This window comes from Opisthorchis viverrini (genome assembly GCF_000715545.1).
Source record: "Opisthorchis viverrini unplaced genomic scaffold opera_v5_97, whole genome shotgun sequence".
Classification (NCBI taxonomy): Eukaryota; Metazoa; Platyhelminthes; class Trematoda; order Opisthorchiida; family Opisthorchiidae; genus Opisthorchis; species Opisthorchis viverrini.
The window spans coordinates 159,143-172,753 of NW_008751753.1; the positions used below are offsets into that span (position 1 = coordinate 159,143).

The window sequence follows — 13,611 nt, forward strand, 5'->3', positions numbered from 1 at the left end:
GAGCCGGTGGGGAAATGGGGGAAAATAGAGCCCTCGAGTGACTGCTCCTAAACGTACCGCCTCTGAGCCAACCGAAGGGGCAGCGATTCCATCTCATGTTGCTCTGGAGCGGCTCTACAATATAAAAGTTTGAAATAGAATTTTACTTTGCATAAAAATCTAGCTCAATTTACGTCAAAATTCACCAGGTTGGTAAATTACACTGTTTTCAACAAGTTAGCGTCTCAGCGTATGAAAAACTATACATTGTGAGAACGATTTCCGTTTAAAATGGCAGATGATGTTTGCGGGACTTTCTGCGAACACCTTACAGTAAATTCCTATGGAAAAATTCACGAACGACCAAAGCCGCGAATTGCGGATCATGTGCTGTACTTTATTTTAGGTCACCGAAATTTGAACAAAGGAGCAACCTTCCGTGACAAACTGAACTGTGCAGTTCGAGATAGGTTGAGGACAATTGATTGAGGAGACTTTGAATTGGTTGATCGAGTGCACAACTGGTTAGAACAAAGGGATACCGTTTTCAACTGAAAAATTCAGTGGAAGAAACCTGCTTTGGTAGTGCGACGCTAAATCAGCGATACTGTTTTCGTTTGAGGGTGGGTTTTTTTTCGCTTGAAGCAGTTCCCTGGTGAAAGTGAAATCAAATATCTTCATAATAGAGTTCGAACCCTTCCTGTCTTCTCTCATGCTAGCGCCTTTGTACATTGGAGGCATGCTTTTCAGAAAGCTTATCAGAACCAACTGCTTTAATCCCTGCATGTAACTTAACTAGCTGGCCTCGGCACTGTCAGTCTATTAAACCCTGACGGAGTTTGCCAGAATGGTATGGGCGTAGAGTTCTACGATCAACCATCTCCCCGGGGGGCGATGGCCCAAGTGGTTAGAGCGCGAATGTACTGACCGGAAGGTTCGTGGTTCGAACCTGACCTCTGCCTCTCGACTTCCCCTGTCTAGGCTTGGGCAACCTGGTAGTATCCCAGCCCTCGTGAAACTTTAGGGTGGCATGGCGGTTAAGGCACCGAAAGGTGCTACAGCTGAACTGAACGAACCACCTCCCCATCACCTTTCTGAACTGAAAACAAATGTGTTCATCGAACAGCACGCGCAACATTCTTTATTCCGGCACCAAAACAGGTAGCGATAAGTACGTCTGAGTCAAGTGAAGCGGAATCTTCGGGTTGATGGTCTGGTGGGTCGGAAGTGCCGTCTTCTGATTGTGTCGCGAGTTTCCCAGATCCAAGTCGGTTCCGATAGTCAAAGTGGAACGTGACCTGTAATAAAGAAGTAAAAGACACTGAATTGTCAAAGGGCTATATTCCTGACCTGCTTAGCATGCTAACGCTAACAGTATAACCACCTACTGCTCCACAGTATACAGACAGTGATGGAAGGGTGAGTAACGCTATATCGTGTCCACGTGTGAGGTAATCAAAGTACTGATCAGCCGCTCGTGGCCGAACGGTTAACTGTCCAAACCAATGTCCGGGAGTCTGCGCGTTCGAAACTCCCTGGAGTTTCATGAAGCGCACTGCTGGCTATTCCCTATAAGGATGGAATAGCTGTACAGTGCTTCTCCGATTTTCAGCACAGATTGGCTTCAGTTAGAAGACGAAATATCAATTGGGAATTAGCAAATCTCCTCACACTACCATGAGGCAGGGAGTGGCCAAATGAGAATACGGGGACAAGTGCACCAAACACTTTCAACACTATACAGATAGTGTACGTAAATCCATGTCTAAAGTCATAAATTGGTAGTTCCCCCAGATCTGATTAAAAATTGTTGCAATAAACGAAAGCTACTGTCGCAGTTTGAAACTAATCGCACAAAAACACTGTCAGCAATGTCCAATTTTGATAACTTCGTTCAGATAGACGACATGAAAGCAGCGAAAGGTTATCAATACTCGACTTGACTTTGCATTCAATACAGTCATCTCTGATGTGCTTTTCGAAAATCTGGAACTAATATTTGGCCACACAACAGTCTGTGTCTGCGACCAGGATGAAAATCAAGGCTTCACAAAGACAAGCAACCTCCACCTTCCCAACCGCTGCTCGTAAGAGTTGTGATCAGATGGGCTCATTCCACCTAAGTCAGGCATCTCCTTGAATGGTTGAACCGAATAACGTTGCTCTCAAAGCACCTCAATGACAGGCTATGACCACGTATGTCTATACACTTTCATGAGTACGTCCGTCCAATGCTTGTTTGTTTCCAGCAACTCAGGTTGCGTGCAGAAGACCCATAAAAAATTGAAACTATCTGATACATGGAACCCGTTTTGCTGTCCGATTGGCACAGCTTACCGACCAAAACGATAGTTTTGCAAAGGATTAGCAACTGGGAAGACGCCTTCATCAAACTCATCGATGATGGCGTTGTCCTGGAAACTTAAATACGGCTAAGCACTCATTTATGAATGAAGACTACGCTGGCGTGAGATTTAGATTTCTCCATTATATTTTACAATTGAACTTGCCGCAGTGTCCTAGAGTACAACTGCGGTGAGATCCTCGGTATATGCTACTCCTAGCGCTCATAAAAATCCTTCTACACTTCAACACCAGTTTCATCATCTTTCAGGTTCATTCGGTAGATCTAGGATCCGAAGTTCCAGTAACCTTGTTCCTTATTTGAACGCCTATTCGGATATAGGTGTTCACGAACAAACTGGGATAGTGATAAGGTGAAGTTCAAAAGCTCCGTCCTCAATGAATCATAACAAACAAACTTTGATCACGGTTTAGCTGCGAAAACCAGCTGGAGAACTGAGAGGCCATGACAATCAACTTTTGGACGAGAGTAACCAAAACCAGTGGAACCGTGTCAAAGAACTTACACCCAAGAATTCCTGAATCAGCTGCAATGTTGCGACGGTATAGGAGGTAGGTGATCCGATGGCCAACTGGCTGGCATTTCTCCCGGCTTCACAAGCCATCAGAAAAAGAATAAGAGATTGCGCCCCTGAATCCACAAAGCCCCCATTGTAAATCTATGGGAGCAGAAAGTATGTCATGACGTAATCAAATAGGATATAAAGCAAAGGTGAATTTAATATAGTTTGGAGAGACCAGGGAAGATCCTAATATGAGACCTTCTCGACCGATGTACTACGGACACATGAGGAAATACTGTGGAGGGCGCAAACAAGCAGACTAGGCATCCTGTGATAAAAAGGGCTGTAAAAACCGATAGAGCAGGGTGAGCGGGGGAATTAGATCTGATGGAAGACCAAGAAACAAATGGAAAACGGACCATTGGATCCCGTTTCACGAAATACTATGTTAAGCGGAGCATAGTTCTTAAATGCCTCCCATCGGTAGCTGATATTAATGGTTGAGGCAGCTAGGCTTCTGTTGGTTCTCTCAACTCTCCTCTCGTTTTGGACACTCAGTTGTTTCAACTCCTTCAGGAAGGAGGATAGGACTATTTGCCGACAACCTCATACAAAAAGTTCAGTTGTCCTGCAAACCATGCACAATCTCCTTCTTAGTTATTGAACATACCTGCGAGATATATGGATTAATCTCATTTTCCATATCAAGATTTTTCAACTTCAAGCTAGTACACCAGAGATGTTACAAGACTCGACCAATTTATGACCTCTTCCTGGATAGTAGTATGCAGTCGCGTCCTTTAAATCACTAATCCGAACAAGGCCCTCACTAATTGCTCTCGCCGCCATCTTATCTATGTTCAAACGAGGTTTCTAGAGCCTCGTTACACCTACAATGAAGTGAGAGGAAGTCGCCTGGTTGGTGATATTTCACCGCAAAATGATAAATGTTTCGGGGGAAATTTCGTCGTACAGAAGGTCCGTTGTTCGGAAGTACTCCAAAGCCATCGGAACGCGAAAATTTTCGTTACAGCGTGAGTCGCGTTCTTGCAGGATTGATGGTGATTTCACATATGTGTTCCTGAATATGATCAATAACAATGATAACAGTGGTGACAGCTATATTTCAATCAGCTGTGAATTGTAGATTTCACCATCTCGTCCAGATGGAAAACAAAGCAAACCTACCTCATCCAACAGATGACTTGCTGCTGACTTTCCTACTGCCTCAGCGTCCACAGGAACAGCGCTCGGAGTCTCTGGTTCACTTATTGCCTCAGCGGAGTACACCGCACCCTCCTTTGTCTCAGCCCATAAGGTTATTCCAAAACCAGGACTACGCCCGGCGCTTTCATCCTGTTACACGGAAGGAGTGAAATAGGGAACAAATTATGTTATCAGATTAGGATTGCTCAGAAGAGATATATGGACACTCAGTGTGATCACCAACCCATCGATGGACTTTTTGACGGATCAGTTGCGTACTACCTGTATTGGGGTAAACTATGCATGTCTGTCTGAAATAAGTTGCTTCTCAAATACCTAATAAAGTTTCAAACATTATGCAGGCAAGATTCAACACCACGAAAGCCCAGTGATTCAGCGGTAAGAAAGGAACTACGTCCAGTGAGTCTTCCACAGAAAAGACGCTTATCGAATAGTGTTACATAAGGGTAAGGGCCGCAGATATCGTATTACCCCGATATAAAATGGTTAATAAATCAGTGGGTTTCGGAACGCCTAATGGGATATATCGCAGGCGGATCTTCAGCACTTCATACAACGAACTCTTCTATTACGAGAGCAACGTAATATGCTTAAAGCTGTACATGAACTGAAAGCAGTGCCGACAATACGGTTCGGAAATACGCGCCTACTTAACTACTAATAAAGCATTCCGTTTCACTACAGTAAGTCCTATTTCCGGTCCCGGATGGTATTAGTTTTTCCAGAGCGGACACTAGCAGGATCAGCCGGAATCGCATTCCCACACAAGGGACTTCGAAGTTACAAACACTCGGTCTCCTTGACCAGTCTGAAGCCCTATTGTGAGTGCTTGTAGTCTGTTACTTGTATACTCAGCAGATGTAAACTTTCTCTTCCTGTATTCACATCACTCTCCTTTGACCAGTCCTTCAAACGTCATCACCTAATTATTTTCATTGGCCCTCTCCCCCAATGTCTGGACTCGAGTTTCACCATATTGAAGTATTACCACCCTTGTCCCAAGTCAGATATCCAGGGTTCAAACCTCGGAAAGACCAAGGATATTGCAATATATAACGAGCTCGAATGCTTCCGTTTCGACAAGGACAAACCAAAACAACTGGGTTACGACAGATGGGGGGAGGTTCGAACAAGAGTGATGTGAACACACACAAAAAACCGGGAAAGCTTAAAAACGACAAACTACATACGTCACAAAGTACTGGCACTTCAAACTTATTACTGGCCACAAAAAACCAAATCTTCGCTACACAGATGTTTCTTGACTAAGAGGGCGATGCCAGCTGACCACGTTATTATTAGTTCCGAAAAGGAATCATTAAATAGATCCGGGATGAAAACCTTCCTTGTTTGGGATACATTATAAGTAGGCGAGTAGGCATATATTTTTGAAGAGATCTCCATAATTCACAGTTCACTTTTCTATCAAAGGCCTGGATTAGAAGTAGCAGGTAGTTAGCTCAATTGTTGTTGTTCAAGATATTCCGCCCAACATTTCAAACGTTCTCTCCCGGGTATCAGAGTCATTGAGGTTTTTGAGATCCGATGCTTGACGCCCAGCTGGGTTGTACCGCAGAGAGAAGTCCCGGCATCATGCACAGCTTTGGATGCTTCGTTCCGTCAACGGTTTACATCATACAGCTAACCGGTAAGCAGGCTTTAAAGAAGCAGGTTCGGTTATGTTTGTTTCATTTTGTGTCTACGAGCTTTTCAATTGCCAAGCAACGTGTATGAGCTCACGAAAGTATTCCAGAAGGAGTGACAGACAGTGCTCAATCCTAGCCACCCATACCTGATGGCACTGGTCTATTTTGATTCGATGCTGGTTCGTTCGTGGACAGCACATAGTCAAACGACTTCCGTTGTTCCGGGAACTGACAATGCAAAGAGACGGTCCGTGATCAGTATACATCTGCAAAAGGCGCTCTGTGTTGCCCGTCCAAGGCAGGAGCAACAGTCGCTTGTCGTTCTGCTTGCTTCATTGTGTGAACATAAAAGGCAGCTAATTAGACCGGCTCTCAGGTTTGAAGACTGACTTCGGTCACTGAAAACGGACACACCAAAGCTTCAAATTAGAGTGACGCAGTGGCTGTCAATCCTCGTGGTACGACCTGCAGAGAGACTACTCACATTGATGCAGGACAGCGGAAATGCAATATGTGAAAGTGTAAGCGGAGATGAACCAGGAATAGCAGGTTTTCTATGTATTCAACGCGTAAGGTGACCCGACTAATAACTCGCGTAAAACTGCGGATTCCAAGCTGAGCTGCATTTGGTCGGCGAGCAACCGCAACCTTCAAGACAGCCCTAGATCCTCAAAAGCCAACTTAATCAACCAACCGATGAAACAAAGCGGGACGGAAAACGACTTGGAGGCCCATTTTCATTTTTGGTGCATTCACACTGTTTTAGTCGACCCTCTCAATATTCAAGTTGCTGGATGGCCCCGTAGTCGATCGACTGTAATTTAAAAATAGAGTTAAGCTCAAGCAGAATTATGGGCATCTGATGCAAGTCAGCATTCGTAGTGAAGTCATCTAACAGCAAAACAACCACCGGTATTTTACTGTAAGTTTTCCGTCTCATCGTTTGTCCTCGCAGAAACGTCCGATCTTATGCCTTAAACAGAAAGTTTTGCGCATTTCGTTCCCGACACCTTCGGTTGGAAAACCGTTATTTATTGTTTTACGTATGGCACCAGCAGCGAGAAAAAACCGTTCAGCTGTAGCACTCTTCCGGTGCCTAGCTGCCATGCCACCCGAAGGAAGCACGAGGGCTGGGATACTGCCAGGTTGCCCAAGCCTAGACAGGGGAAGTCGAGAGGCGGAGGTGGGATTCGAACCACGGACCTTCCGGTCAGTAAATTCGCGCTCTTACCACTTGGGCCGTCTCGCCCACCTCCACCACCACCACCAGCAAGACCCAGAAGTTATAGTGGTATGATACAGCCGAGGGCGCGGCTCGCATTGAAAAGTATTTGTTGGGACCATGACAAGAAAAATCCAGTTTTACAAGATGGTCATCTGAAGAGGCGTTAGTGGAAGTAACCGAAGCGCTATGAGTTAGAGACCACATGAAGTAAAGAAAGACAACTTTTCAACCCGTAGGGAAATTTGTCTCCGGTATAAATCCAATCACCAAGCAAAGGCCAGCTGTGGGGTTCTTCGAAGGATGGCCTTTAGACAGAAGAAATGTCTTTCTGTTCAATAAGCCAAAGCTACGTGATGACTGCTAAGGTCTCGCACGTAGCACGACTATTGCACGGTAACTGGAAGCATTCTTCGTAAAACTCCACTAAAAATGGATTCTGCGGAGACCGTTTGAAAACGATCTGCACAGGTGCGACTGCAGTGGAGGGCACACAGAAATTTACACGAATAGAAAAGTCCGAGCGAAGTTGAAGGATGGCAAGGGGACGATTTGCTTGCCAGGTAAGCCCTCAATCCGAAAGCGCTGCAACAAGGACTAAACAAAAGCAGTCTTTGCGGAGTGGTGTAGTTCTGACATCAAGTTTGAATTATGACAAGATTTTTGAATGCCATTCTTCAAAACTATTGGACAGCATTTCCCCGAAAATCGGAGCCCCGGATGCTACTGTTAAACAAAGTCTGGTTGTAAAATCCACCGTTTTTAGGCTCGCGGCAGACGTCAGAGGCATAAGACGAGACTTTATCCACATCCTCCTTTTTACTACGGGTTCGGAAGTGGGAACGCAACCGAAAAGTTGATAGTTTGAACGGCAGCACTATTTTAAACTCGTTTTACACACTCCCGAGCCTCTACCAAAGTCGTCTAGTGACTACGCAGACGGCGAGCCTTAGAGTGGTTACAGCGGACAGCCATTCGTCGGATACTTAGATCTTATGGTGTCTTAGCCTAACAGTTTAGAATATATGGTATATGGCAACGAACTGCCTGAGTTGAGTGCTTAGGATCATTCTTCTTGCTATAATGACCATTTTACTGGATCTCCACCTATGGTCGAATGGGAGTTACGCATCACTTGCATTTACGAAAATGAAACTCGCTCAGCATTATCGTTACCGAAGAGTGTTCTAAAAACTGAACCAAATAAAAAGTAATTCCACATGGAAGTGGTTCCAGCCATTCTAATTCCATTGGGGCCATTCAGTCGGGAAAGACTGACCAGACAATGGAATAAATCTTCGGGGAGTAGGTCAACGACCCAGCAAACAAGCGTGTTGATGTCAATAGGCGCACAGAGGTGAAATCGAAAACTTTTCTTCACAAGAGATTGTAGCTACCCGGTCACCCACATATTTGACTGTTCAGCTCACAGTCGCTCACTGGATCACGAGACTTGTTCTTTTTTCAACTCACAAACCACGTCACATTAAGGTGACTCATCGGACATCCGTATCGTCTAGTGAGCGTAGCAACTACTCATGTGCTGACGCGCCCACGTGCACGCAAACGGATCTACAAATAGGGAAACCGAACACAGTCAGCACAGACTCGCGCGCGCAGGGAGCAGGAAGTCAACCAAACACTCCAAGTCTCCATGGACAATTACGGAATACGTATAGCAGCTAAACTGCGGAGAAAACACGTTCCTGCCGTTCACCAAGGGACTCTCACATATGATAAGTTCCTTTTTTGACTTGCTCCCATTTCGCAATGTATTTATTTTTATACGTGTTGCAACCGAGCACTGTCAACTATGCTAAAAACTTTTATTAGTGCATATACCTTCTGATTTGCATTATGGATCACGAACAGTGCACTAATAACATAAGCCTTGTTTGTACAAAGTGTTGTTCCTGTAAGGTTATGTTCAATCACCAGAATCTTCTTAATTACCAAAGGTGGCCGCAAGTTGGTGCAGAAATATTGATCACATCCTTGGGTTTCCGCATTCCATTTCAAACGGTCTACTTTGATGTGCGAGAATGAACCATACAAGTTGTTTGTTTCAACATGAAAGTCATTTACCTCAGAATCGTACTGTAAATGGTTATAAAAAATACTACCTAAACTCCGCCAACACATTGGCGAAAAAATGAACTTCACCATGGTTGGATAGTGGGAGAACTTATCTGGGAAACGTAGCTATAGGTTTGTCAACTCAATTCCCTCAATCCTGGATGGTGTTTCTTAGAATTGACTATCATGATCCACAAGTGAAAAGCAAAAGGTGTGACAACGTAATGTTAGGATCAATACTGGTAAAACACTTTCCCTGACGGAACATTGACGGTTGAAAACGCGACTGGAAGCCAGAACCTGATACCTAGAGTGAAAACAGGCTTACTTTTCGATGATCTAGAGTAACATAGACATCACTAAGTAGCCGATTGAGCAGGGACTTGGCACCTGACATTAGTTTATGCCCATATCCGGAGTTGACGCGGCAAGTCCAGGCAACTCCACGAATCCTAGAAAGGACAGAAGCAAGCAGCACATCACATAAGATTTGTTTAAACAGAATCAATGTTCAATTAATCTCATTTACATACGCATTTGGTTTTGACAGGAGAATAGACCGAATCCAGCCGAATCTTCAATCTTCCCCTTTACGTAAACTTATGCCGACTGCTAATCTCAACATCGGTTGGCAGCATTTGTCATCGAGTCGGTTCAGAAAGATAAGTGGTTGAACAATTTAGGGTTTGAACCATACCTCGTAGTGGGGGTCACGCGAAAAGCACCCAGTTTCTGGTCTATGCTCTTGCAAGCAAGTAGTAGCAACCCTTATTAGTGATATCAGAGACGATAGGGTTCCCCTTGTTATTTCGGGTAAAAAGTTACACGAAGAGCACGAGCCATTCGACAGTCGGTAAATCGAATTCCACAAGTTAACTGGCTATGTTTATGCGAAGTTCGTACTGAATGAACAGGCTCATGATTATAAAACAAGCATTTGGGCTAAACGCAGGTCATTTGGTAGTTCGTTCATTTCGGGCTGTTGGGAGACCACACCAAGCACGGTACCAAAAACGCTAGAAACCGAGGATAAAAAAGGTCACACGTGAGTGAACTGCATTGTCACCGGCTAGACCTACAATTATGTAATCGCACTATGCTTCGCTGATCGTCAGACATCTCAAGAAAATAAACTGTAGACGTAGCTAGTTTTATCTTGATCAACTTCCTTTGCTGTGTGAGTGGACGAACATATATTACCGTGGGCGGATTCATTCGTGTAGTGAGTCACTACACGAATGAATCGGTCTAAACGCCAATCGCTACACCTACGCAGACCATGGACGAGAATACTTTCGGAGAAGACCTAGGAGGGAAGTTAGGAGTTTCGTGGTCAACCCGGATAACACCCTTTCGGCGCCTATCTCTCAGGCCACCTGAAGGGAAAACGAGAGCTGGGATACTGTCAGATTGTCCGACCAGGAGCAGTCGAGAAGCCGAGGTTGAACATTCCGGTCAGAAAGTTTGCGTCTCAATCGCTGAGATATCTCAAGCTCACTAACCTAAACAGTGAGCTCCAAACATAGTAATCACTCTTATTGGCCTTCCTGAAATGACTCCACCTGTTCGGATAAGAGAAGATGAGTTTGTCTGTTGTTATTGTTGTGGTGTTGGTGGCGGTGGTAAGATTGTGTTCTTTTGAATTTCCACTTCCTTAAATACGACTGCGTCAGGCTGTATTTCAACAAAATCGGGTTCGGGAGAGAAACTCGTGTACAAGCCACGGTTGAATTTTTGGTTATGTGTCCGCAGATCAATCCTCGTAAATCTCGCATTCTATCACTCGTATATCGACGAATAACACCAAAAAATACGATGTGGACACTGGACAATTTCCAATAGTGCAATAACAAAAGTAACTCCAGCCAAAAAGAGTCGCTTGTCAGATTAGCAGATCACGAAAGCAACTTTGGAATATAACTCAGGTACATCATGTTATATACTGACGTTGTGTTTAACTTTTTACTCGCTAATCGTTGAGCTAATTGTTTCCTAATGTTTTAGCTGATGTACTGAAATTGATAGAAGATTAAAGCCAATCATTCGGCAATCCTCGTTCTCTGTTTCTGGCAGAATCATTCGAGTGCGCAACACACCAGAGAGCGGATGATTACGCGAATGGGCAGCGAAGTTTATTTAATCATATACTGACAAACGTGCAGTAAAGAAAGAAGGGAAAAGGGTAGGTTGGTGATGGCCTATCACAAGCTTTCTTGGGTGCCTCCACGCCCGAGCGCCCAATAAGACAATCCGATGAGGAACTGGAAGCACAGGCGAAACTGACATCAATCATTCGCGATGTCTTGGAATCATCATGAGAATATTGTTAGTTGTGTAGGTCATGGTTGTACGAGGGCTGGGATACTGCCAGGGCGCCCACACCTAGACAGGAGGACGATTAGGGTCCTCAACCAAAGCCTTTGGCTCAAAAGCCTAACCGCAAGGCAGCGGTGTTTGGCGGGAAATGCAAATGCATTACCATTCCTACGGAACAAGTCGCCACATGTTCCAACCCCCAACCTGGAGGGCCAGGAGACTGTGTTCGTCAGACCTCTAACCATTGACCAACCTGGTATGAGAGACTCTGTCTTGGAATGTGTCCAGTTGAGTGCGGGGGCATCATGGAAACCCCATCCTGCGAACCGGACCGTACCAACAGTATCCACTCTCTCTAATCTCTAATCATCTGATCTCTCCCTAATATAAACTTCATCTGAGGCCCAGTGATACACACTTTTGATGCCACAAGTGGCGCCAATCCGGTATTCGAGATTCATGCATTGATTTCATACCACAAAACCGTTAGAGCCAGTGTAACTTCAGAAATAAGCATAGTGCTCCACAGCACTCTAACTCAAGTATGGCTTTTGATAACCTTAAACATTAGTAGCGTCGGTGTGGTGGCACAAGACTCTGCTTACGGTCGGGAGACGAAATTGTCACCAAATCAACATGTTTCCACAGTACACACGTGGAGGAAAATGGTCTTCGTTAAAATCAGTATGCACGTAGTAACGGCTTAGTGACAGCTGCTCAACATCACACACTATCACAAACGGGGGACCCAGCTGAGTATCCCGGTAACACCAACTGAATTTTCAACTGACATAGTGAGACTATTTTGCATCGAAGACAACCAGCAACAGAGATATTTAAAATCCTCGGATTTCCAAAAAAATGAGACCAGTTCACTGTAGTGAAACACTGACGTTCTATTCAGTGGCAGCTATTATCTCTCTGGATTGGAAACCTGAGACAGAACCTACTATCAGTGTTCCTCTCAGTTGTAAAAAATATTAAAACATATTGGCGTAATCAGATTAAACCAACCTGTACACTTTTCCTTCATTCAGTTTCATCATTGGTAATATCCCAGTACACGGTTTGGAAGAGAAGACTATCTCCCCACCGCCATTTGGTGCCGTGCCACGTTTGGTGATGGTCAACTCCAAGGCAGCTGCAGCGCTTGGCCCGATGAGTTCTCGATAGGCGGGAAACCACGCCTGTTTAATCATATCTGGGGAAGGGTCAATCGAAGAATTTGTCACTCCCATAAGAGTAGCATTTATAGGTTGTTTACAGAAAGGAGCTATCAAAAGGAGAAATTCAATAAAGTAGCCGAGACCCCTCTCCCCGCAGCATTCAAACGTGAAAGTCCCTCCGACCAGAATCCCAGGTTTGCACGTTACAGTAGTACCTAAACAACGTATGAATGTAAAGGATATCCAATACCTGTGTCACTGATTTTTATTTCTGTACCATTGGAGACTTCATCAATTAACTTGAGAAGTGAAACTTCAGCGGCATCGACCCCAGGATTCAAACTTTTATTTCGAATTTGCGTTATACTGATCGGCCTAAGGGTGATGAGTGACAGGGCAAGTTTCACACGGAAGTTTCCCGGACCAGGAAAACACTTCATTGGCATGTTGCCCCACTTCTGTGCAGGTGCTGAATCACAGGAAAGTAGATATTCGATAGAAGTAAAAGCAAAATCTAAAATATGGAAGTAAAATGTATAGTCAGTATCGGCTTTCGAGTGACGGCGTAACTGATGATTTAGAGCCGTCGGCCTCTCACGATTGCCATTCAATAGTAATTATCCAGCGATACTGGTCGGTGCCTATGCGATAGACTAATATCGCTCAATCATGGGTTACATCTATCTGGGTCGCCGGATTTATCGGAAATTATCAACCCTGGAAGCCAAGCAATCCCCAACAATATCTCTGACCGTGTAAATGCGATAGCCACGCTACCGGAATCAAGTACGCTGATTGGAGCCGAATTTCTAAGGCAGACTAGACAAATGTATGGATCCACATCTCATGAAGTTTACCCAGAATCTGATGCTCCCCTTGGAGTAGGGTCACTCTCGTTGAGCGGAAAGTGGTGTAGTTTCTACGAGACCGTCATCCTTTCTCTGTTACCGACGGTTCGACTGGCTGACTGTCGGACAAACCGGCTACGTACCAGGAGACGGTGCGCCCTTATTGACCAACGGAAGTAAGAAACTGGAAGCTCATACACTCGGGTCGGAAAGTAGTGGATAGTGCTCACAGTTCCCACGCAGCTAGTAGGAATTAAGAAAAAG

The 13,611-nt window shown here is 44.7% G+C and overlaps 1 protein-coding gene across 1 annotated transcript; it reads right to left on the reverse strand.

Moving 5' to 3' along the window:
- Positions 1-1,064: 1,064 nt before the first annotated feature.
- Positions 1,065-12,945, reverse strand: T265_05239 (hypothetical protein; the record flags this gene model as incomplete). The annotated part of the gene is made up of 6 exons (XM_009170208.1): positions 1,065-1,277; positions 2,850-3,002; positions 4,035-4,202; positions 9,346-9,469; positions 12,348-12,714; positions 12,750-12,945. The coding sequence occupies 6 exons, from the start codon at positions 12,943-12,945 to the stop codon at positions 1,095-1,097; spliced, it is 1,191 nt and encodes a 396-aa protein (XP_009168472.1).
- Between the last annotated feature and the right edge of the window lie 666 nt (positions 12,946-13,611).